Here is a 26,850-nt window from a genome sequence, read left to right as displayed (position 1 = left end):
GGATAGAGATAGAATAAGAATTGATCTTCAGCGCCATCTCTCTATTTCCGAAGGAATCTTTTTAAAAATAGGGTAAAGTAGATTAAGAATTAGAGATTAGCGCCATCTCTTGAATATTTTTAAAAAGATATTGTTGAAAAAGTATCTTTGAAACTCAAAAGATGGCACTAATAGTCAATTCTTATCCTATCTCTATCCTTCTCTTATTGTTTTCTGTCCTTTCTTTATGTGTTTCATTTGCGGCACTCTACAGATGGCGCTGATTTCAATATTTTTATTCTGTTTCTATCTTTCTTGCACCATTTATTGTCTTTGTCTATTCTCTTTCTCTATAAAAAAGATAACTTTAATGTCTGATTAATTAATATCTGATTTTAATATTTTTTTTATTATCTTCTAAAATAAAAATAAAAAAAAATATATAAAATATATTTTATAAAAAAATAATATGTAATAATATATATATATAAAATATGTTTGTAATAGAAATATATAGATATCTATTTACTAAAAATTACACGGACTAAAGTTCGATTTTATTTATATATACGTACATTTTTAAATATATGTAAAATAGAAATCTAACTTTAATTCGAAGTATTGCGAAAATGACAATTTTATTTTTTATACTTAAATTTGAATAATAATATCTAGAAAAAATATTAAATTAGTATAAAATTATATTGGAGTATATATTAAAAAAATCAATTAAACGCCAATAATTTATAATTTATTGTAATACTCAATGATGAAAGTTGAATACAATTTTAGCGATCAGGCAATTTATTCTGAATTGAGATTGATTAAAAAATCATGAGCCACCGATATATGAAATAATTATTATAATTAGAGAGTAAAATCGTAATATAAAATAATGATTAGTTAATAATAATTGTCACTTAAGTTATGCTAAAAAAAATATAATTCTTATTACTATTGATAATAATTCATTCATATAAGTAAAATATTTTTTCGCAGTCACTTATTACTCTAAGAATAAATATACACATATACATTTATGTATATGTATATGTCTATCTTAACATTTATGTTGTTGTATACATACATATAAAGGGTATTTCGCGAATAACTTCTAAAAGTAAATAACATTTTCAACATTCGTAAAATAATCTTTAATATTTGTATATGAATTAACAATGCAAAAATTGATTAAGAATCCATGGTCTTTTGACCAATTAAGATAAATATTTTTATACATCTCTTATGATTTCTAACAATTAATAGATAAACTAAAAAATTATATATTTTTGAAACACCCTATATATATGTACATAATATTGTTAAATATATATACATATACACGGTCATATTATTACAGATGTATAATTGTATACATCTGTATATGGTATATCCATATACAGAACTATATTCGTGCATCTTTACAATAATATAAACAGTCGATATTTCAGTTTAATTATTAATTATTTCTTCATATTATGAAGAAGGTAGCACTGTAAAATACGTCTAGATTCTGTTTATTAACATCAGAACTAGATCAATGGCAGATCTTCAACCAACTACATATATTACTAATACAGCCAAGGAACAATGATAGCACAACAATAAATTTAATTAAATATATTTTTCTATTGATCTAATTTCATCTGATGTCAAATCATTTTTTTTTTGCGAAAATAAAAAAAATATATGTAATTCATTGTCTATTATAATAATATGGTAATGAAATTCGAATAATCGTTACATCACTTTCGCCACATGCTTTACTTTAGTATCTTTGTTTGTACCCACTGACTTTTTTTATAACATTAAATAATTATCATATTAATGAATTATAATAATATCAAGCGACAATACATTATTTGACTTGTCATCAATTACAAAATTAAATATACGTTCACGATTAGAAACGGACATGATAATTAATAATTTAATTATAAGCGTACTATCTTCGAAAACATATTCAATAATTAATATCAACGTTCTTCGTCATCGAATTATGCCATTCACGTAGAAGAAACTATTATACTTTTATTATCATTTGGATAGAATTTTCGTTGACGAAGTTCGTATAGAAATTAATAAATCAATATTTGTCTATAATCTAAATATTTTATCCATGAACATTTTATAATAATACTTATTTATATACATTTTGATATATTTACATAACCGCTGACTATGATGACATAGAACTATAGCAATTAAGAGGGAAATATCTTTGTACCAACGTTTATCGAAGAACATACTATTATACTCTCGATACTTCTCGATAGACAACGTACAAAACATGTTTTTTTTTTAATATTTTTTTTTATCGATTTCTTCCCTTCTCTTATTATAAATCGATATGAATAGTTGAAAATAACATAGCACCGAAGGAACTTGGGCAACGTTACGCATATATTGTTATATATAATAACTCTTGGCAATAATTAGAGTTACTATAATAACAGTGTACTTAAAAGCTAATTATCAGTAACGATTAATATCAGTTTTCTTTTGCCAACAATGAAGAAAATTCAGGTAACAATTTCAATCAATCCGATCTGTCCTTTTTTTCTTTTATTTATATCTTACGAACTATGATTAGAATAATAATATAGTTCAATTAGATAAAACATGATTGTACATACACACAGTTCGTAGGATATATTTTTGAAACTTGATCGAAAATCGAAATAAAATCATGCAATCGATTAAAAATTTTAAACAATGGAAAAAAATATTAAAAAAGATTGCGCTTTTTTTTCTAGGAGATCTCTATCTTCTAAGATGTCGATTTATATTTAGGAACTAGACTCAATAATTCATGATCCAAACTACATTATCAAAAATTTTGATCGTGCTCGATCACATCTTTTGCAGAAGACGTTGTATCAGTTTACTTGGAAAGATCACTAGAAAAAAGCTCTTATAATAAATTGGTAAAAAAAAAATTAATCACATTGTTTAAAATGGTAGATGATATAATAACACGTTAAAAGGGACAAAAGACAAAGTCCTCGTACGTTCAAACCATTTTTTCTCAGTTAGAAAGTTCCTTCTTCATACCAAATAGGGAAGTCTATACAGTTTATCGCATTTTATACAACATGGATTCGTAATATCGAATAGCATTTTAAAATTTACAATAGGTATACAGAGAGGATATAAAAAGGCGGAGTAACAAAGTAGAATCATCTTCTTTAGATTGTTGAGCACGTATCGGTCGAAATATACGAGGACTTCCTCTTCGAACTATCCTCGTATTTTTAAAGTGTTTAAATGTATACAGTTAATGCCGGGGCTCAAAAAACGACCGGCAGCGTGCGAATCGTCAAAGTTTCTCTGGTGCCGTGGATCGGAAGGTTGATGTAGTCTGTGATGAAATTGGAGGCCCAACACTCGTTGATCGTTCCAAGGGATAGACCACTTTACTCGGAGTTGGTTGAGATATTGCACGCTTCGCCAATCTAAAAGAGCTAATATATATTATTAATTAGTAAAAGATAAATTAAAATATTCCATATTAATTTGAAGTTGCCTGGTATTAATTAATTTAAGGTATTTATTTGATACATTGATCAAAACATTTGAAAGATTTCTTAAGAATTTCTTCAGAATATTCATGATTATATTTATATTTTCCTTATTTATAATTATTTTGATCAATGCAATTTTTTCAATATGTTAAAACTCAATGTTAAAAAGAGATAAAAACATCTTGAAATAGTTAGAAACAGAATAAGCATTAAACGAATTCAGTTCGCTATTAATTGCAGGATTCATGAATCATGCCTAAAGAACCAAAATATTGGTTATTTTTTTAAAATTATAAGAGGTATTTACATTAGATTATATTTTAAACGTTTCAATTAAAATTTCATAATATAATATATCTATTAACATTCTTTTCTCATTCTTTTCTCTAATTATATTATTCTCTTATATTACTATTTCCTTCTTAAATGTTATTATTAAACATTACTATTTATATAATTATGCGATCTTGCTACCGTCTAAGAGACTAAAAGACTAAGATATATACATATGTCATAGTGTTATAGTGAAGAATCTCTTGAACCGTAGCATAATTATAAGAAACATACTGCACCGATTAATTAAGATCACCGACGTAGAAGCAGATGAGGACATGGATTAGCAGCGTAGTAGAGCTAGCGGTGTATTTATACTGAAAAGCGTGATATAAATGTAATAGTTCCATGAACAAAAAGCATTGTGAGTAATGGAATGATGATGAGGACGAACAGCTATCCCGTCTGCAATGACAATGATGCAGATAGTGGATTAAATCTTTCATTCTTTCAATGAATAAAAAAATACATATAGATACATATTCTTCTATTGTGGACACAATAATTTGTTTCAATTTTAAAAATTTCACGTAATGTAATTTAAATTGTTACAATTCATAAATGATATACTTGAGTATTGTTCCACAATAGCAGTTATTTTAATATAAAAATGAATAGAAAAAAAGATTATAAAAACAGTCAGTCCAATTTAATCTTCTAAGAAGATTAGCAGTATTAAAACCGACTGGCTCCAAACATATAAAAAGTGGTTTGAATCGTTACAGGTTCTTGCATATCCGCTCCATTTGTTAGGGTTAAATACACAGCTAAAAAATGACAATTGAATATATTGTGTCATAAAGCATATTTAAAGAATATTTGAAAACACGTGACTTTCTTATTCGGTAATACACCGTATGTCCGTGAGTTGTGGTATTTTTTAAAATAGCATTCACATATATAATCGTGCATCGTGTCAGAACTTTTATTCTATCACATATTCAATCGTGCTGTTCATTTCTTGTACAAGCAAGATTTGAGCCTGATCAATCAGCAAATGGGAACGCACGAAAAGTTGTAAAAATTAGCTTAAAAAATATAAATTATTACCAAATATAATTTATTAAAAGTAAATGATAGAAATTATGTTATTATAAGTTGTTAATAGTTGAACATATAGTTTAACTTTAAAACAACTATGCTGAAATTAAATAGTGTATAAGAAATCCACAAAATAAAGAATTGTTTTTAAATAGAAGATATTTAGTTCTTTATTGACAATTAAAATTAAATATAAATTTTTGTAAACAATTGTTTAATTTAATGTCATAGTTCGTACCATTTGTGATAGATCTAGCTTAATGTTCATTATAACACAAACATTCACCTAACAGATTTCAAGCGGAAAGGGGCTCTAGTTTACCTTGGTCGCTAAAGTGAGATCAGACCATTTTCAGGAGGTAACGAAAAAACTTTTAATTCTGTGTACATCTAGACACTCATAGTTGATTAACCACAAATTCTGGACATGTGTATGGTTGATAGATAAAACATTAAGTTTGAGCGTAGAATGGTGGCGGCTCTTGTCGAGAGCATGAAATATCGACTACGCCGCGTACATATCTTCATAACAGGTACCTGTAATTAAGAAACTGATAAGCTTTAGACACCGTTCAAATCTTTTAATTAGTAGCTAAAACAGAAATCTATATATAGTAAATGTTACAGGGATGTCTCTCAGTCCATTAGAAAAGAGAGAGAATTTTAGTTGCTCCAACTGATACCAAGTATCCTTATAAAAATTAAAATAAGATACATCAAAGATAATTTTTTTTCTATAGATAGTTTAACATAAGAAGAAAAAGAAAAATGAAAATGAAAAATGATAGATATCAGTGAAGAAATGTTATAAATAAGATATGCTAAAAACGATAAATTTATTGATGTGAACTAGAAAGATGTGTAACTTTCGTGCTGAAACTGAGAATAAGTATTCTGTGACATTATAAATACTTCGATAGAATATTCCGTAATGATTCCTATATACAAACATATGATATAGACTAATAAAATTCTAATATAATTAATAAATAGCAAATAAAATAAAAATTTTTTAAAATGATCAGTCTATATCATATATTAAGATTATGCTGTGTCAAATCTATTAAAATTATTCAGTTTATGTACCTTGTTTTCGTAGTTATGATTGTTTTACAGAGAAATCTCTCGATATAAAGTGGATTTTAGTTAACACTGATGAATGTGAGTTCAAATACGAAGATTGCACGCGTCATTGATCGTCTCTGAAACAACTACTTTTGCTTAAAATTTCATACTGATCACAGTATGCATTCTATAAAAATACAGCATTAACTATGTACACAATAGACAATAGAGTTCTTATTTCTTCGAAATGCCTTACGCCCATTCTGCATATCTTCTTTCTAGAGGACAATATATATTGTATATGCACACTTCCACCATTCTGCAGTAACCAAAACATCTGAACGTCGAGGATAGCAAGGATTGAAAGAATTATTACCTTAAAAATTCCCACATCATAGCGAAGTGTAAACAATCGAACACAGTATGCACATAGATTAATTCCATTATAGAATAAATAACTCACCTTCTTCGTCGTAGAGAAGCGTTTTGTCCGGGTAAACCGAATTGACCTCTTGGAATCACCATACGTGCATTACCCTGAGCAGGTCTCGAGCCTCCGTGCGCCTGTAGCATACTTAAATGAGCAGCATAACCATCGTGAAGGATAGTTGCCAAAGCATGGTATTTTTTTGACACTTTCCCAATGATGAAAATTTGATTTGGCTTAAGATTAATTGCAGTGTAAACACTAATATCTTTACTGCTACCATATGCGTGATGAATTATTACACCGTGTTCCTGAAAAAAACCTATTGTTCGAATATCGTTGTAAACAGGAAATTATATAAATAAATTATATATATAATTTCAAGGAGCTGTTCACCTGTACAAGTTTATTTAAATATGCCGCTTTATGACCCAGGGGATCTGTTGAAAGACCATCTGCAAAGGACACAAGGCCATGAGGAAAGTTGTGCTGAGATAACCAGGAAACAACTTTCTGTTGTTGCATATCAGGTCTTGCAGTAATATATATAATTAAATATCCCAGTTCTTGCCAATGTCTAATTTGATAATAATCAAAATAATTATGAATTCGAAAACTAGACGCAAAATAAATTATCTGCATAATAATTTAAAATATACCTGACAATATCAACAGCTCCAGCTCTAACTTTCGGATCTTTTCCACTTACAGACATACTTGCAGTAAATGAGCCATCTATACTAAATACTACGCACTCTGTTTTTGGTGGAATCACAGTCAAGAAGAAGTCTACGAATGTATGATCACCTCTAAAAATCAAATAGTATATAATATTTAATAATTAATATAAAATATAATATATATATATATTATTATTATTTTTATATATATAATATATTTTTTTAATTATAGAAAATAATATTACCTAACAATCATTTTAACTGGGTAAAGACCATATCCCAATGCTTTATCATCAGGTATTTTATATGTTATTCTACCATTCTTATCAGTTATTTCAGTTGATAAATATGTCCATTCCCCTGCAGGTGCATCCTTCATAATATGAATATCTACTTTTTCGCCTATAAAAAAATATAATATTCATTATAATTATTTATGTAAAAAATTTGTATAGATATATAACAAATATAACATATATAATATTTAATATACCGGTTAAAGCGATAACGTCAATTGGACTATACATAAATCTAGCAATCAGCACTTGAGGTGCTCCTTCTCTAACAATTACATCATTTGCTCTATGATTGGCAGCAACATTCTAAAACAAAAATTCACAAGTCAAAGACTTATATCAATAATTTCTTTATTTTCTCAACTTACCTTAAGTTTAACAGAAGTACGTTTCTTATTCCATTTCTCTCTAGGTTGACCTGGACGGAAACAAGTTAATTCTTTCTCTTCATTTGCGAGTAATGGTAAATCAAATCTGCCTAATTGTCGCAGAATAAATGCAATAACATCAAAAGATTCCCAATAACTGGCATGAAAAAGATGAGGCAAAGCATTTGTAGGGAAATTTGCTAAACCTTCAGGACAATAGAGAGCATAATCTAATCTCTTTGTACCCCACCATTTTTGTGTTACTAAACAAATTATTTAAAATAAGAACATAATACTTTAATGCTACTGTTATATTACTTCATTTTTTACATACAATTTGATATTACTTGCAAAGGAACATTTTCAACTACACCAGACATCGTACTATGAATCGATATATCGGACAGTCGTCTTAAATGGGACATTGACATATTTGGAATATTTAATCCATCCGTAAATAATTGTGGATTTGTTTGAATAGCTTCCACTAAAAATATTCAATAATTTATAATAAATATATATTATATATTTTATAAAATATATGTAAATTTTAATGAATAATACGTACACAAATGATAAGGCTGTCCATTTCCTAATGGATACTTTTGATATTGAGCTACATTCACAGGCGGAAGAAGAGAAAATCTTGCAGAAATGAGTGGTTCTAATCTAGCAGCTACAGGATCAGTAGGATGAAATAAGTTATATAATTGATTCACCAATGGTCTCTTTATATTAGTAGATTTATCTGCAGAAATTTTTCTATATGCTAATACTAAAGCAAGTGGACTACCAAACATGAAAAATTCTCCTACATCAAAATCCAATTTAGAATGTGAACTCTCACTAAAAAAAGAAATATTAATTATTATCATACTTTCGTAATATATATAAACAGCATGAATAGATTTATAATTCTTCACCATGTACTAGAAGATTTCCTTCTAGGAGAAGGTGCAGTCAAGTGTTTGCCATCTTCAGTGTTCATGCTATTCTCAATGCCCTGATTATCCAAAATATTGTTCTCGCTATTATGTCTAGAATGAACAGATCTACACAAAGCGTCATATGTTAAAATCGCTCCTACTGAATCTCCAATAAAGCAAATCTGTCCCGTAAAACCACGACCTTCTTCACTTTTGATAAAATCATGATAAACTTGATTCGCTCCTGCTATAACTCGTGAGACAGCATCCTGATATTCAGAAGTAGAACTAGCAAGCAGAGGTATAGCACCAATTGGAATAGTATCGTGTGTTACTTGAGGAGCATCCATAGAGGAAGGTGAAACATCGAAACTATAAGGACTTAAACTGAAATTTATCAAATTTTTATAGATTAAAATATTGCAAAGATATAGAGATAAAGATAATAAAAAATAGATAAAAAAATATCTCTGATCTAATCATTTTAATTTTACCTCGATAAAATACCAAGACCTTCAGTGCAAATTGATGGACAAGAAACGAACTTAATAGCAACATGTCCGACCATACTGGAATAGCGCTGTCTCATTACAGATTCGAAGGCTCCTTTGAAAGTTGTGATATCTGATTTTTTCGCCGTTAAATCAACATTAGCATCTGAAATATATTTTTATAAATAAATTAATTAAATTAATCTGAATAATTAGTTATGAAAGATTTACCTAGTACACTTCCTGCATGCATTACAATAAGAAGGACAGTAGTTTTGCATGGTTGATGGGTTGGAGAATGTTGAGGTGAAGCTGGATATGAGGCATCAATACTGGCTGAAGTAGAAATTTGCAATCTTTTACTGCTACGTTCACTAGCCATTCGTTGTAGATATGAAGATGAAAATATCGTGTCGTCTAAAAATATATATTAAAATATGTTGAAATATAACTATCAATTTTTAATTTACAGAAACTAAAAGAAATATAAATATTTGAAATGCTAATCATTATTTACCTTCTTTGTTTGCCATAGTGGACGAAGTGAACGTATTGTCGTCCTCTTCTGCTAGAAGATCCAAAGAACTCCATTTAGCTAATGAAGAGTTATCTCCAAAGTTCTCTGTATAATCAGAAATTTTAACATTGCTTATGCATCGTGCCTTCTGAAATATCCATGACTCATTTTAAGACAGAAATAGAATAATTCTTTTTTTCTCTAATTTTTTTGGATATCAGGTAGAAGGTAGAAAATAATAATAAAAATATATTAATAACAATAAAAAAATGAAGTTAATAATATTTATTTTATTTAATACAATTATTTTATATGTATTAATATTCCTTGTTAATATTTTAAATAATTTTTACAATAAAAAAGAAGCAGTTGTTTTGTAATCTACATAGCCATGCTGTTTCATGCTGTTATAAACCTTTTCTTAAGAATTTTGCATGCTTGATATTCTATATGAAAATTTCTTTGTGCTTTTTTATAATTAAATTATTTGCAATTAATTAGATTTTTTTGTAAATACAAATATTCGTAAGCAATAAATTCAATTTATTTTGACATACAAAGGCATCATTGCAATTATGTAATGTTTCTACATTTATAAAAATTACATTTGTATTGATTTTTTATTTTTTAATTATTTTTTAATAAACATGATTAAAATGTTTATAGTTTTAAGAATTCTCCACTATCTACATGTCCTACCTTCGCATATAATAGGTATAATGAACCCAGCTGCAGTATGGAATGCGACATAAAAAACAGAGAGGGTACACATATAAAAAAAACAGAAAATGTCATTACCAATCATCATGCAGTATATTCTACTTCGCAAAATGCGAATTTCTAACAGAAACATTTCTATTTATTTTTAACAAATTTTGAATTTGTTTATTTATATTCAATCTATATTAATAAAAAAAAAACAATATCTAAGAAATCCGCTGAAGCATTTGTTTTATAATTTGATTACATTAGCCACTGTTATTAAAATTTTTTAGAAAGATTATTTGCATGCTATATAAAAAGAATTCGAGTTTTACCTTGGCAGTCAAAAAACTCATCTTCACTATCAGATTCGGATTCTCTCACGATACTTTCCATGCGCCAATTTGCTATTTGCATATCAAAACTTTTATTCGAGCATGGCGAATTCATTGCTGCTTTATTCTTCTTCCATGATTTCTTTGCATCTGCTTTTTCTTCAGTAGAAGCATTTCTAAAATAAATTTAATTCCATCAAATATATATATTATAAATGAAATTAAGAAAATTTTCGCGAATAAATAAACTACCTAGTTCTTGATTTTACTTCTATTTTTACCTAAGCTCGGGTACTTCAGTCGGCGAATCTTCGGGACTAACTTCACCCTCTGAACTGATAGCTGTATTTGTCATTGGTATATCAGATGATTTTCTAGCACTTGTAGGACTTTGAAAATCTTCATTTTTCTCGATGCTTCCAAGTGTGGCAGCTAACGTCATGGCAACATCTGATTCTTGAGGAGTCATCGTCGTATTGGAAATAGATTTCTCTTGATTGTCATTCGGGGATTCTTCACTACCCTCTGCGTTGGCCATTCTTTTTTGCAATGCCAATTGTGTTTGTCGTTCAATTTCTCGAATATTTTCCATAGTCAAACCGTTCCATTCATCTTGCCAAGCCCAAGCTTGTCTATGAGCTCTAACCATAGTTTTTCGCAAAGCTGAAATCATTCAATTGTTACAGTATATAGAACATAAGTTTAATTAGACGTTAAGAAACGAGCAAATGTAATCCATCTACAATATTGACCTATATCGTGTATAAATTTTTCTAATTTGGTTTGTACACCCCAATAACGGAACTCTACACGGCATAATTTGTATGCACACATTAATGATTTTCCGGATGATGTCGGTTGTTGCTTTCCCTAAATGGTAAAACAACAGTATTATTCTAATGCATCAGTATCAATTATAGAATATAATAAATAGAAATTAATAAAAATGGATATTATACTTTTACATCAGCCCAGTATTCTTCTAGCCATGATTCCGTAAGAGGTCCTCGATTAGTTTTCTGAGATACATACAATTTAGGATCCTCCTCTTTCACATAGTCACATTGATCCTTTACAATGTCAATTATATCTGAAATACAATTATGAAACAAATTATATCAATAAATTTATTATTATTATATTATAGATAACAGAAAACGAGAGATCAAACTTCAGTTATAAATACACACCTACAATTCTATTTCTTAAATCACTACCACTGAGCTTGAAGACATTTTCTTGGTAACCATTGTCAGGAAAATAGTACGTTTCTATTTCGATAGAAAACTTTTCAACAAAAGGACAAGTATAACGAGTTTTTGTGTAAGGATAAGCGTTCCATGCTTCTTCCTTGGCGATTAATGCGGACCTAGGTAACAAACTTTTGAACCATTCTGGAAGATGACTGCCCACATGATAAATTTTATGAGTATATTGTCCATTTCCTCCTGGACCATTACTATAGGGTTCATTTACTATTATTTCTACACCGCTGCCTGCTCCTTGACTTTCTTCTCTAGATTTTTTCTATGAAAAATAGATTAAAAATTTTAATAAAACAATAATCATTTATTTAGAATTATTCATATTATCAAAGAAAATATAATTACCGCTATCATGTAAAGCTGAGCAATTCTATATTCTTCTACAGTGAGAGGCAGCGGTATTCGATATTCTTTTATCAACATTTTGCCGCTGTTACTTATTCTCTAGCCACTTTAGTAGATATAGATCGTTCCAAGGTTGTTTCTTTCCTCTTATCATTCATGATATTATTGACGTAATCTAAAAAAAAACAAGAGAACAAGAAAAACATTAAACGTTATATTGAATTCTATTTTAACGTCATTCTATTTTTCGCTTGGATATTGCAAAAAGAATTTTATCGAGATTTCCCTTGAGAATGTCAATCAATTCCTCGATATAACACTTTTCTCGAAGATCTGATTAACTTTTATCATTGTAACAGTTCGGTTATCATCTATGTCTTCATACAACTATAACTATAATATACTAATTCGTGCGTCTTTTTATCTAATATCTATCTATCTAAATCTAATAAAATTTCGATCTATTAATTTCCTAATTAAAAATGAACAATATGAAAAAATAACTTTAATATATAACTTTATTCGCATGTCTAGTTAAAAATAGAAACCTTCACAAACATCAAAATTGGTTATTTTTTTCTGCCTATAATTGAAGCACATCAAATGCTGAATCGTGTTGTACGTTTCCAAGCAAATTTACTCTGGGTCAGACAGAGATTAATAATAATCAATGAATTTCATAATTATCTTCGATAATATCGATATTTTGATTTTATTCTTTTAAAATTTTATCATTTCTAAAAAAAATGTAATTAATGTATTTTATTTAGAAAAATTTCATGAAATTTTTGTACAAATATCGAGACTATGAAAGAGCAATAAACAAAATGTTGCGTAAGACACTTATTTATATCCAGCTATACCACTTTAGTCAAATGTATTATAAATTAAGACTTTTAGCGGGAAGTTATATAAATGATTTTTTAAAAGTTATATTGATAAAAAAACTTATTCTAAAAACTTATCCAAGTTTATATTTCATATAATCCATAATTATATAATTATTTAAATAATAGAATTATAATGAATTATTAATGAAAGAAAGATTAAATATAATAAATCTAAAGTGAAATTTTATTATTTAAAAAAAGCATATTTTACAGCGAGAGTTTCTAAAGCTGTAAACAATCAAATAGAATATAATAATTATGTGCAAATACATACTTACATCTAATTTTATAACTTATATATCGTAAAATAATTCGTTTAATATTTCGAAATATTTTCAATCGATACCTGTACGTTGTTTGAAAGTGATTTGATTCTCGATAGTTCGTGTAATGCTCGAACTTGCAGTCGCGATTGGACAGTAACCTGTCAGATTCGACCAATCATTTTTAACGAACTCAGCTGACAGATCCCTAACGGTTGACAGCAGTCATATCTTTTACATCGTGAAGTAATATATTTCAAGAATCACTTAAACATATATATGACGTTGTATTGATATACTTACAGACAAAGGATTTTCTTAACTTTAACATTGTGGTAATAAAGCGAATTCGTAAATGAAACATAATTTATAAATGAAAAATGATATTGCTCATTTTATTCTTTTTTATTCGCGTACTTTTCGCGCCACACCTTATAGATGAAAAAATAAATTGCGGGAAGTTGCGATAATATTTTCGTAATACAGTTAAATAGACGAAAGATCGATAATCAACTGAGATAATAATGCTATTAATAATTGAATTAGCATGTGTTTCGAATGATATTAAGCATTAAAATTCTTCAAAATAGAATGTATTTGCATTTTTCTTATATACATGTTCATTATGAATTCATATTGGTCAATTCACTATCACATAGTTTAAATTTCATTCAAAATGAAACTCAAAATCCGAAAAACTTCAGAAGCATGATACATGCGTACTTCTATAAATAGTAGCTTGTTTAAATAGTGAAAGTAAAAACACTGATTCTTCTAATAGGTAAGAAAAAAAACTTGATTTCGATATTAAATAAAATAAACGAATATTAAATGATAATATATTCATTTTAGCAAAATCAATTAGTACATACATTGGAAAAAACAATCGAGGATTTATCCAAGGATTGTGGATAATAAATGCAAAATAAAAATATCACGATGTTACATGAGCAACGCGCGGCCACTGACTGACAGAGAAGAGGTTTCGATTGGCGGGCCCATTGACACGCGCGACTTCTCAAACCCGCGAAATCGAGCTGAACCAATCAGAATGCTTTCTACCGCCTCCGCGACCCAGTGATCCGGATACAGTGCTGTAAAATAAAGGTGCATACCATCCGTTCTTTTTTTTTTAATTTTAAAAAAATTCTCAATACTTTATTTTAAAAATTATTTAAGTAACTTATAAATTGATATTTTATTTATACATAAATGTATTTATACATAAATTAAAAAACATTATAATATATCATTATATATAATAATTAATAATAGAAATTTAATAATAATAAAATCTTTCCATTTATATAAAACATAAAAGAAAATGAAATTATATTAAGATACAATTTACAATAAATAAACAAGAAAATGAAATGAAAAATTTAACATTCGATTCAATGAAAAAAATATTTCAAATAATATAAATAATAATAAGTATTTCATATAATATATAATAGTTAATTTGAAATACAGATTTCTGGCACGGATTTTCCGTCACTGAAAGTATAGCCACCGTTAGCCGCTTCCACCACCTCCCTTTAACCTATTGATCGACCCCCAAGTGAACAAGAAAACGCAAGACCAGATGCGCCATAACATCAGTACGTTCTCATGAAAACGAGACTGATACATTCACCGATAGTTGCATGCGTTTCGATAGAGATTGAGTCATTGGGTAGTATATAGATTTCCTACCGGTACTTGCCTTAAAAACAACATATATATATATATATATATATATATATATAAACACAACGTCCATAGGGAGAATATGTGTCACTTGTTGAGATGAAAATCTTTTTTTTTTCTATCTTGTAAATAGTTAAAATCAAAAACCATTTTCTATTCACAGAAAAGATGAATGAAACAAGGTTATTTATTTTTTAGTGATATCTCTTTCACATAATGAAAATTATTTTTTTTATAGAACAAAGAAAAAAAAATCGTTAAGAAACAAGTAGAAAAAATTATTGATAGTTAATTGAATTATTATTGAAATTATTGATAGGAAGAATTAAAAATAACTAATCAATTCATGCTTCTTAGAAATTATTGATTATTGAATAATTAGATATAATAATATTAAAAAAGAAATTATAAATAATTGCAGTTTATCATAAATATGATATAAATAAATACATTCTAACTACAGAAAAGAAAAAAAATAAAAAAGAAAATAAAAAATAAATAACAGAATTGAAATGATTTAAATGAAATGATATATAGAGACGCCAGATATATTGATAAACTGATATAATCATTTCTATTAATATAAAAAAATAAGATATATTAAAATATAAAATAAGATATAATATATATAACTGGATAAACATAATATACATATATTTATATTAAAATTTATGAAAGAATGTGTTATTCATTGAGTGTTTCTGTGCATAATAAAGAAAATTGACCTTTGATATTAGTTATTCAATAAAACGGTTTCTCCATATTCCTTACTGCAAACAATATTATTAAGTGAATATATATAACTAACGAATTCGGTTTATTTACAAAAGATAAAAGGGAAAGAATAAAATTCATCTATCGAGAAATAGAAATTACAGAAGGTTAATGATGTTCTCTACTTGTGAGTTGGTACAAAAACGAAATGGATCGTAACTCGATGGATGGTAAAAATTATTCCTCTTTTGTACAACGAACGATATATAAGAGATATTTTATGAATAGGCAAGCACGATTTAATTCTTCCTAAAGCTTTAAATGCCGAAAAAAAATCTGTTCGAATTGATATCCATTGTAATCTTTGAAACATTTCAATAATCAGATTCTCTAAGGATAAAAAGAATGCACTTTAACCTTTTTTGAAAAAAATCTAAGTTTTTGTTAATTATGAAAAATTAGAATATAATTGAATAATATAATAGAATATAATATAATGAATATATATTATTAAGTAATAATTTTATTTTGAAATCAAAGTTAACTTGATAACGTGACTTTTAATTTTTTCCATTCTATCAATCCATTTTCATCTTTACTTTCTATTCATTAATCAAAAAAGATATTTTTAATTTAATTTAATAATAAAATTTGAAATATTTTTTAAAAGATGTATTCATAATTTTTTGAAGATATTTCCTTTGAAATTTATATTTTGTTTTAAACATAAATATGAAAAATTTGTCAAAAATGTTATTCATAAATTATATAATGATAAGAATGGAGTATTCACTATAGCATATTCCAATTGAGATGACCAAAGTATAGACTTACACGTCGAGTGACGTCAAAATATGTTGAAACGAACCTGCTGGCACAATATACATATATAAAATGACGTAAGCAAAAGATTTCTTTAGACAACAGAAGGAGCATGAATATACTCAAGAGAAACTCGTCTAGCGTTGACCTTCCATGCAAAGATTCATGTTTTCTTCGGTAATTAACTCAGAAAAAAAACTTTATGGCTGTTTTATATATATACATAAATACCTGGAATTATTCTTGAGACGTTAATTAGACAGAAGAGCAATGTTAAAAAACAGGTAAATATGTAATATTATTATGTCCTTAACCATTGAAATGGTTCAATTGTACTTTAAATCTTTTTTTATCGTTCTTGAAAAAAAGTTTGCAAAATATAACTTGTAACTTTACTTATTGATTATAATAAATATTCTAAAAGAAAAACTTTAGAAACATAATACATTATAGAATTTATATTTTCTAAACACTTTTTTTATACATAAACTTTGAAATTTTCAGAGTGGCAAAAATACGTGATATTAAAATAAAACTATATGAACCGAATGCAGTCAAGTAATAATAATCACTGCATTATATTCATTCGTTCACCGGATAGAGCATATCCGGTCCTTGAATAACGCTTGTGATTAAAGATACTATACTAAGCAACTTTCAAGAGGAAATGTAGAAAATATAAATAACAATTCATTTAGAAAATTATAATATAATTTTCAAAATTTCTTTCATTCGTTACAATCGCAGAATTTGAATATTCTTAATATAAATGTATAATATGTGCATGTTCTAAATTAAATTTAATGTTAGTAAATTATTTATTCCATGACGAATTTTTATAAAAGATAAAAATAATTTTATTTTTCTTGTCTTATGTATTACTTTCTTACTGTGATATTTTAATTTTTTTTTGCACGTGGATTTTCTGCTTCGTAACCGTGCGGAGATATTGGATTTCTAGCAGGATTATGAAATAAGGTATGCTTGCCATCACCCCATGGGAAAGGCTAGGATGAAAATATTTATAAATCATTTATATGGACAAGTTTGGTAATAAAATTAGTTACAAAATATTATAAAATTGTCAATTATAAAAAAATATTCAAAACAAAAAAAGAAAAAAAAAAATAAAGAAGAGAAAAAGTGTCAAATTCCTATGGCGAAAGCAAACAGTTTATAAGACTTCATTAATCGATTACCGCACAAATGGATTACCTTCGAGATGGGAAAGTCTCATTAGGTAGAAGAATCAGTATAAAACTTGAATGTTACGCAAAACTACGCATATATTATCGATTAATTAAAACGTGAAACTCGATATTATTATATCTGTATATACTATGTAAATATTAAATACGTAAAATACAAAAGTTTATTTAGATTAAAAAAAAACATATATTAAATTCATTAGAAAATTATAAAATTCATAAATAAAAAAAAAGAGCACCTTAACTATTCGCCGCATATGAGGGACATCACGGAATTCAGGTCTTTCTTCCTTATCCCAATCCTTACTCTTGGAGTAAACGTAACACGACATAATTGCTACCGAAAGCAATCCAATAGCAAGTAATATTTGCCAAATCTTTTCTTCATGACCATATACTATATTTATAAAATCACTTATTATATTATTAAGTAAAATTTATACAACAAAGTTATTAAAATTCGTCAATAATTAAATCAAATTAAACTAATATTAAATGTTAAAGATGAAAATTCAATCCTATTGTTAACTTCAATTATTAATAGTTTTCATATAATGCTTTTGAAATAGTGTCATATTATATATATATTATTCAACACGAGAATAGATAAAAAAAATTGTTTCAAGAATAATAATGCAATCATCCATTTCCAATATGTTTTAATAATTATTATTAATTAACAATAAATATAATGCATTTCTTTTGATATTTTTATCAATAAAATAATTTTAATTTGAAAATATTCCGATCTCAAATTAAATTTTTTATTATTTTTAATTTTATTTTTCTTTTAGTTGTAAATAATCATTTAAAAATTATATAAATATTTTATTTCAGAAGATAAAAACCTTACCTTCAGGAGGACAAAAATCTTCAATATTTGGACAAGGAGTTGATGTACATATGAATGAAGTATCACCAACGGGTGGTAAACATTTTGTTACAGGTTTGATACATTCTTGCATATGTTCAGGCTTTTTACAGGCATAAGGATCATCGGAACAGCATTTAGGAATTTCTTGTTTCGTTTCAACTTTTATCTTATCACAATCTTTTAATTTTGACTTATCACAAGGAGATTTTTTGGAATAATTACGAATATTCTTAGAATAAAATCTTGTTTTACATAAATCTTCAGTCTTCCATAAATCTTTACATAAAGATTTTTCATAAAATGGATTTTTCATAGAAGAATAAAATTTTAACATCGGCTTTTGAATACACGAACTATGGTATTTTGCTGAAGGACAAAATTTTTTGGAAAACTTCCAAGAATGATAAATTGGCGCCAAAGGGAACTGCAAAAAGATCGACGATCCACTGTTGAACAAGAAAGCTCTTCTTTCGGCATACATCTTCATTTCATCACAATATTCATGATTACTCACGTACCTGTTTCTTTCTGAAACGAACTTTAACTGAAGAACGTCAGAATCATTAAATTTCTTCTTCAAACAAAAACATGAATTTCGTTGGATTTTGATATGTCGACAATGATTATAATATGCAAAATGTCAATTTTTTATGTTAAAATGGAAATTTTGCTATTTATGCTAATCAATTACGCAAGATTCTATAATTTAATTAAAATCACAGAACTTTTTACAATTTTTCTACCTATGAATTTTAAACAGAATTTCGATAGCTTTCTCAATAAAGATATATAATTTTTTTTTTAGTTAAATAAAAAAGAGAAAAAAAATATATACAGTGACATTTTCAAGATTGAAATTATTCGGTGTTTGTATTACAATACATTTAATATTTTGAATGCATTTCTTTAAACACGGATAGGTTATTACCCAAAAAAATAAAAATATTTGCTAGGAAGCATGTCACATATTACAAACCAATAATGACAAATCTTTTCCAACAAAATATCAGACATTTTTTATTATAAATTTTAAAAGAAAATTAAATATCGCGTATTATTGCTATGTCAATAGCATATTCTATTGTAATGTAAATAACAAATCATTTATATGTCGAGAGAAAAATAAAAAAAAAGAGTTTTATACCTTCATTTATCATAGGCAATTTTTCTTTCGATTCATATTTTAAAATATCATCGAGACAATTTTTAATATCTCGACAACGATATTTTGTGCTCCAATTTTCTCTTTTCTTGTTCACGAAACTTCTTGTTTTTGTCAAAAATAACATTTCAGTATTTGGTTCGATTAAAGCAGATTGGATTATTCTATTGCAGGATGTTAGAACTTTTAATCTAGACAAAAGAGAAATTATCGCCATATTATTTTTTTTGTTGTTCTGCGATTTATCCGAGCTTCTTGCAAACAAGGTCGTGGTTTTGATACATCTTTTCGGTAAGAAAATGTATATGGGTGATTATATCGGGTATTTGAATTGCACATGACGAACTCTTTTGTCATGTGAATTCGTTCTCTTTTGTTCCTTCGATCATATTTTCACGTATACGAATATTTCAAGAATTCGTTACATGTGACATTTCTATGGCAACATTTCTCAAATCAGTTGGAAAACTTGATAAGAACATACCTTGAATTCCCTTCTTGTTCTGCTTTATATCAGAAAATATTTTCGTACATATTATACAATTGATACAATTTTTGCATTGTATTTTTTTTAGATAAATTTTTTTTTATTTTCTAATGGATAAAATTAATTATTTGACAAATTTTCACATCCTGCATCCTGCATGATTCTAGAACGGAATAGAAAACACGTGTATTTTCCAGGCTTATCTTTGTTTCATGACAAACATCGCGCATCCGCCACAGTATGCAGCTCTTGTGACGTTTGTAAATCAACCGTATTTATAGCAGTCCTTCCGCTCTTCTGTTTGTACTCCGTGAAGTTTCAATCTGTGTTCGTGGAAATTCGCGGCGTAACTTCAACGCTGGACACGCGCTGTTTAATCAGGTACGTGCAATATTTGCACAAACATTTTGCATTTGTGAGTCATATCACTCACAAATCTTATAAAATATCTTACTTTATAGACAAACTTTAATTAAAAATAAAATTTTTAATTAAGTCGTTAATAGTCATTGAATGAAAGATTTGTTTTTACAAATAATTCGTTTCAATAAATATAAATATAAAAAAATGTTACATTAATTATTAATAATTATCTTGAAATATTTTTTGAAATAATCAATTATTTTCTTATTAATTTTCTTTGTGTTTTTGAATTAATATAAATTCGAAGAATAATTCTATTTAATTAGATTAATAAATATAAAATACCTCGTATAGTTTAATGCGCAGTAAGATAAATGGAACAGCAAATAGTAGTTCAAAATATAGTTAATCGAAGCGCCAGGATGTCTGAGATCAGTAGTAAACACATAGTGCCCAATATATCACGATTTATATTAACGTTTCAATCGGGAATATTTAATATTAATATATAATATTTAATCATTAGTTTATATACATATGTATATATTCTATATATTTCGCGAAGAAATGCGCGCATAATAAATTTTAGAAGTTTTTTTCTATGAATGTTTTCTACGAAAATTAAATTATGAATTACGAAAAACATTTTAATGATTAAGTTTTAATATCGTAAACTCCCAAAAAGAAAAAAAATGAAAATTTTTTATAATAAATTTGATTAAATCTGAATTTTTATCATGGCATTAATGGATCAACGTTGAAAGGAAAATACAAGAGAGCAGTGACACAAAAGAACACAAGATAACAGTAATTTAATGTCGAATATATGAAACACTTCTAAGATCCATTTCTTTCAATAAATTCTACAGCTCTCCATGTTTCATTTTCTTGATGGAATTTCGTATCTTTGATATTAACCAAGCAATTTTCAAAGAAGACTAAAATTTTTATGATTCAATTTATAAACTGAAAGTTCAAGGAGTGTATAATTTTGAAATGAAAATATTGCAAGGTATTTTATCATTATAAAAATAGCACGAGAAAAAAAACATAAAAAAAGAATTGTGGATTATTCTAATTATCCTCTTGATAACAAAAAAATAAAAAGAACAGCGTGACTGTCTTCTTTATTAAATTGGATTTTAGAAATGCATAGTCAGTGATAATTTTCACAACATAAAAGATCCACCTCGAGAAAATTCAATTGGCCGTCACGAGGCTGAATGAAAACGAAATAATTAATCTTCCGCCAAGGACTTCGTTGATGGAATCGATTTTATGCGATAACATCGCTGCAATTTTCAACTGGCTATAGGATCGATTGCGTTCTAAATAAATAGTACTTTTGGTAATTGATTGACGTCATTTTATAATAAAAATTAATAATCTCACAAATACCATGAATTGCAAATATTTATATATTTATAAATTATGATATAATTTAATTAATTATAATTTTTTCTGTAAAAATAAAAATCGATAAAGAAAACAAACAAGAATGTAGAATGGAAATAATGAAAAAATCCCAAAAAATGAGAAAGAGAAGACTGACAAAAATCCTTTTTGATTATATTTTTAAAATCAATTAATAAAGAAAGTCAATCAAATGAAATTCATTTAACAAAATGAATTTCCATAATATTTTTTCTTAAAATTAATAAATTGTTCCAAATATCTTAGAATAATAATTGAGGAAATAATTTATATCTACTTCTTTAAGTTAAGAAAATTCTTTACTCATGAAATTGCGTTTTAAATTTATTTCCTCCGAAACAAATAAAAATGAAAATAAAACATATAAATCTATAACTTTCGAAACGGAGTAATTTCTTGCAATCGAAAGAACCACAAAATGGTGCAAAATGGAAATGATGATAATTATTATCCAACGATAGAGTAGAAACAATAGAATTGTGTTCAACTGCCGGCTTCTGGAAAACAGGGATATGTCGATGCGTCTTGCGCGATAACCTTTGACATTTCAAGAGGACGGGTCGAAGTTTCCACCCTCCTGGCCTAGGTACTCCTAGGTACAGCCCGTTTTTCACCGGTCCGGCATCCGGCCATATAAACGTGTATATATATATATATATTATGACATAAAGAAAGTGCATATAAAGACAGAACACATATAAAAAAAAGGAAAAAAAAAAAATAATCGAAGAGTATCGCACACTAGCAATAAATGATCGAACATTTTTTCATTCAGCTGGAGAATCGTAATTGGAATGTTATGCAGAAATCCTTTCGGTTTGTAGTGAAGGACGTAATGAAAGTAACCCGAGACGAAAGCGAAACTAGGTCGATGAAAGTTTTTTTTTTTCATTTTCTTTTTTCCCCTATTTTAACGAACGTTCCAATTTACGTGTAATTGCACAATGATTAGAAAGAGCATGGATTTATTTAAAATGTTATCGATATACCATTTTTGATAGATTTGATCGAATGCAACATGGAATTCCCATATATTGTAAACAACATATGATCTTGTGGGATACTGATATGATCATAATTAAGGTTATATTATATTATTTCTACACTTGAGTATAATAATGGAATTTTCTTTGATTTTATTTTTTCTTGGAAAATATCGTAGGCTGCAATTAATGGGACTTGTCTAGAAAAAATATTTTAATATCAGTTAATTATTCAAATTTTGTATTATTATTATTTAATTATTATTAATCTATTTTACTGTTATCTAATACAATATATAATTTAAATATATATATATAATATATAATTTTCTCATCGTATAAATTATTTTTAAATTTGATAAACAAATCTTCAACTTTAAAACAAATTTTTCTATTTAAATACTGTATTTAATGAAGAATTTTATTTAAACTATTGTTATTCAAGAATCCCATGTATAACCTAATAATGATATGATAATATCATAAAAATTCTTAATTTAAAAAGAATCAAAAGAATGCGGAAATGAATATTAAGACAGGCTTTATAAAATATTTTTTAAATAATAAAATATATCAAAACATACAAACCAATATATATATATATTTGCGTTAAATATATATAGAAAAGAGTACAAATTTTAATACTTTAAAACATCTAAATCTAAGATATCAACAAAATAACAATTTATTCTCTAAAATTCAAATGTAAAAAATGCATAAAAAAATTTCGAAAGATTTAATTAACACAATGACTTAAACGATTATATAAATTGCATTCGCATTGCGTGAAAACTGCACTATCAAATGTCAGCCACGAGGTGAACTTTGCTTGTTGGCTTCCATTTACGATTAATGTATGGAGGGAAGAAACGGAATCTCTCTTAAAGGGTAATTGCATGCTTGGAGACTGAAACGATTCAATTTCAATATAACAAGAGCCGAAGAGAGAACCATTCGTAACCGATATAGACAACCACAATCCATAGAGAATTGTTTGGATTTCCGATTATAATTAACGAGATAACTAACGAGTCATAATAATTAATTGACTTAATTCTTTTTGAATTGAGATATTATTTTTAAACATATATTTTTTCAATGTAATTAAAAATAACCATAAGAGTTCATTGTACTCTTGATGTATTAACTTCTAGGTATTTCGTAAAAATTTCGTAAAAAAGATTATATTATACTCTGTTATATATTCATGGAACTGTCTTGTATTCGCTCTCTTCATAGTTCATTATCAACGAAGTGTATTACGTTGACATTAAGGTGCATTTACAGGCTATTTTTACGTGATACAGCTCATATGACATTAATGAAAACCGTTATGAGAATGAATGATATTAATGCGTATTAGTTATGCAGTAACTTTTTATGTTATATAGATATAATATAAAATATGATATATGACAAAAAGATATGATATAAAATTATAAAAGATTAAAATAAAGAATAAAAACAAATAATAAAATAGCTGAAATTATTGAAATTAAAAATTTTTGCGCATTATTGTGCAATTTAATACCGAATTATAATTTCATTTTATTTATAATTAATAAAAAATTATTTGTAATTTAAATAAGTAGATTGAGAATTTTATATAAAATAATCTACATGGATCATGATCTTATTTTTAATATTTCTTTTGAAATTTGTGTATATATTAATATAATTAATTAATTTCGCTGCATAAATGAATATTATCGCCATAGATCATATTGCTAATTACAATCCATATAAGGAATAATATACATCGACGTAATATATAAATATGATACAACATAAATATAACACAATGTGTAATATTTAAATTCGTCGAAATAAAATGTAAATGTTAAATAATCAAAAAGAAAAATTTTAAAAATTAAAAAAAAAATTGAAAAAAATTATTTTTAACCAAAAGTATTTGAAATTTAAAATATCATATACATCTATGAAAATATTCTATGTCGTTAATTTAATTACAAATTTATATAAAAAAATGACAGGTTTATAAAATAATAAAATAATAATAATAAGTTAAGAATTTAATCGATTTTTCAATTTGTTGGCGTCACTAGTTACGTCATATATATAAGAATTCAAAACATTTGATATAATTTCAATGACGTAGCTTTCTAACCCTTTAAAGATTGATATTTTATATATATATATATATATATATACATTAAATAAAAATAATTGAATCTATATAATAAATATATGCATTAATTGTTATCATTAATTCTAATACACTTTTTTTTATTTTGTTAAATAAAAATTGGATTCTGTATTTTATTAAATTGCATGAAATTAGAAAAATTTTATATATTAAATATATACGAATTTTATAATAGAATAAATTATTATCATAACAATATCACAGATTTGTTCTTTTGATTAAAATCATTTTTTATTTATTTAATTAAAATTAATCATATATAATAATAATTGATACAATAATAATAATAGTATATAATAATATAATAATTAAAAAAAATATTTTATTAATTCTTTATATGCCAATTTAAAATAAATTTATTATTATTAGTACATTTAAATTTATAGATTTATTAATAAATTTACTAGTATATAATAAAAATATGATGCAAATAATTATATTACAATCGAATATAAAAAAGATCAATATTATTGGAAAGGTTTCAAGCTATTATTAGATATCATAAAGTCTCTTATTTTAATTGCATTCTTTCAGAAATACGATAAATAAACAGATCGAATAAAATATATTAAAATTTATATGAAAATCAATTGTTTCTTGAAATTCATAGATTATTCTTTGAAAAAAAAATATCACAAGAAATAAAAGTGATAATAAGTAAAGTACATTTAATATATTTATAAAAATTTCTATTATAAAATCGTCATAACACCCTTAAAAATTACTTAAAAATAATATTATTAATATATTTTGTTACTAACAAAGAATTATTTGTTTCAAATTGTTATATAAAATCAATATATGAATAAATAATTCATATTTTGTCAATACCAGTTCTGTATAATAGAAATATATTGATTATAAATATAATAGTTAAATTCTTTAAAAACTAATCGATTAATTATGGTTACGCTGTATCATGTATAACATGCATATATATACATACCAATTCAGCGATAGATTTTATCCAATCCTCTTGTTTCCTTAGTTCACTTGTACAATAGTATTCACATATATACACATACAAATGAAAGCAATCATATGCAACTACCGCGATTATCCCATTGTGAGGTGTCTATCGTTTTTGTCTGGTTAATCACGACAAAGATAGAGGAAAATATGGAGTAACTCTTCCTCAATCAGTAAAGCAGATTCAACCAGTTCTGATACGACTATCGATGCACTTCTTCCCGCGTATAGCGGTCCAATTTAACGAGGTAACTAGTCATTTCTAGACATTTCTAATCGTTTAAAATAATGACAATTTAAAATATAATAGCACATAAAATTAATATAAATAAAAACCTATTAAATTTTTAAATTTATATCATTCCATCATTACATTAATTTTTATTTCACAGCCCTTTCATAGATTTAAACAGACGGCAACTACTATTTCTAGTTTTAATGCAGTTGCAATCCTGTTTTTTGATAAGGTTTGCAATATCACCACAAGAGTGCGCTAACAGCAACTCAATAAAATCCAAAGAGCGCCGGACG

General features: G+C 26.4%; 1 protein-coding gene and 2 long non-coding RNA genes across 26 annotated transcripts; 2 read left to right on the top strand and 1 right to left on the bottom strand.

Annotated features, from left to right (window-relative positions):
- Positions 1-708: 708 nt before the first annotated feature.
- LOC107997273 (protein retinal degeneration B) lies at positions 709-26,438 on the bottom strand. 24 transcript variants are annotated; one of them, XR_009829101.1, is made up of 22 exons: positions 14,320-14,458; positions 12,295-12,469; positions 11,875-12,211; positions 11,644-11,774; positions 11,437-11,554; positions 10,966-11,347; positions 10,685-10,860; positions 10,347-10,376; positions 9,648-9,752; positions 9,362-9,547; positions 9,134-9,296; positions 8,637-9,026; positions 8,282-8,559; positions 8,048-8,200; positions 7,714-7,976; positions 7,543-7,651; positions 7,295-7,451; positions 7,029-7,178; positions 6,766-6,946; positions 6,406-6,680; positions 6,158-6,318; positions 5,200-6,079 (listed from the first exon to the last, which is right to left on the bottom strand). XR_009829101.1 is itself a non-coding variant. In XM_017055735.3 (21 exons), exons 2-21 carry the CDS (start codon positions 12,370-12,372, stop codon positions 3,299-3,301), a joined length of 3,807 nt encoding a protein of 1,268 aa, XP_016911224.1. In that variant the 5' UTR covers positions 12,373-12,469; positions 26,297-26,438; the 3' UTR covers positions 709-3,298. The 24 variants fall into 24 exon arrangements, 21 of the variants coding, with proteins under 21 accessions (XP_016911224.1, XP_061928417.1, XP_061928411.1 ...); XR_009829099.1 differs by lacking the exon at positions 6,158-6,318 and having other exon boundaries at positions 5,200-5,414; positions 5,964-6,079; XR_009829100.1 differs by having other exon boundaries at positions 5,394-5,414; positions 5,964-6,318.
- On the top strand, positions 13,743-15,050 carry LOC133665794 (uncharacterized). The gene is made up of 3 exons (XR_009829109.1): positions 13,743-14,228; positions 14,300-14,554; positions 14,921-15,050. It is a non-coding gene; the product is annotated as an uncharacterized LOC133665794 (long non-coding RNA).
- Positions 16,815-17,815, top strand: LOC133665793 (uncharacterized). The gene is made up of 2 exons (XR_009829108.1): positions 16,815-16,956; positions 17,177-17,815. It is a non-coding gene; the product is annotated as an uncharacterized LOC133665793 (long non-coding RNA).
- Positions 26,439-26,850: the final 412 nt, after the last annotated feature.

Source organism: Apis cerana, linkage group LG3 (genome assembly GCF_029169275.1).
Source record: "Apis cerana isolate GH-2021 linkage group LG3, AcerK_1.0, whole genome shotgun sequence".
In the NCBI taxonomy this organism is placed as follows: domain Eukaryota; kingdom Metazoa; phylum Arthropoda; class Insecta; order Hymenoptera; family Apidae; genus Apis; species Apis cerana.
Note: the sequence above shows the minus strand (reverse complement) of the source record. Positions and strands in the feature narration are given on the sequence as shown.

What these genes read in the sequence shown, in the direction of transcription:
- LOC107997273 (XM_017055735.3), bottom strand. Translation starts at nt 12,372, where the DNA reads ATGTTGATAAAAGAATATCGAATACCGCTGCCTCTCACTGTAGAAGAA. An exon ending in GGAGCTGTTGATATTGTCAG is followed by an intron (nt 6,947 to 7,028) that starts GTATATTTTAAA and finishes TTATCAAATTAG; the next exon opens with ACATTGGCAAGAACTGGGAT. An exon ending in ATTTAAATAAACTTGTACAG is followed by an intron (nt 6,681 to 6,765) that starts GTGAACAGCTCC and finishes GGTTTTTTTCAG; the next exon opens with GAACACGGTGTAATAATTCA.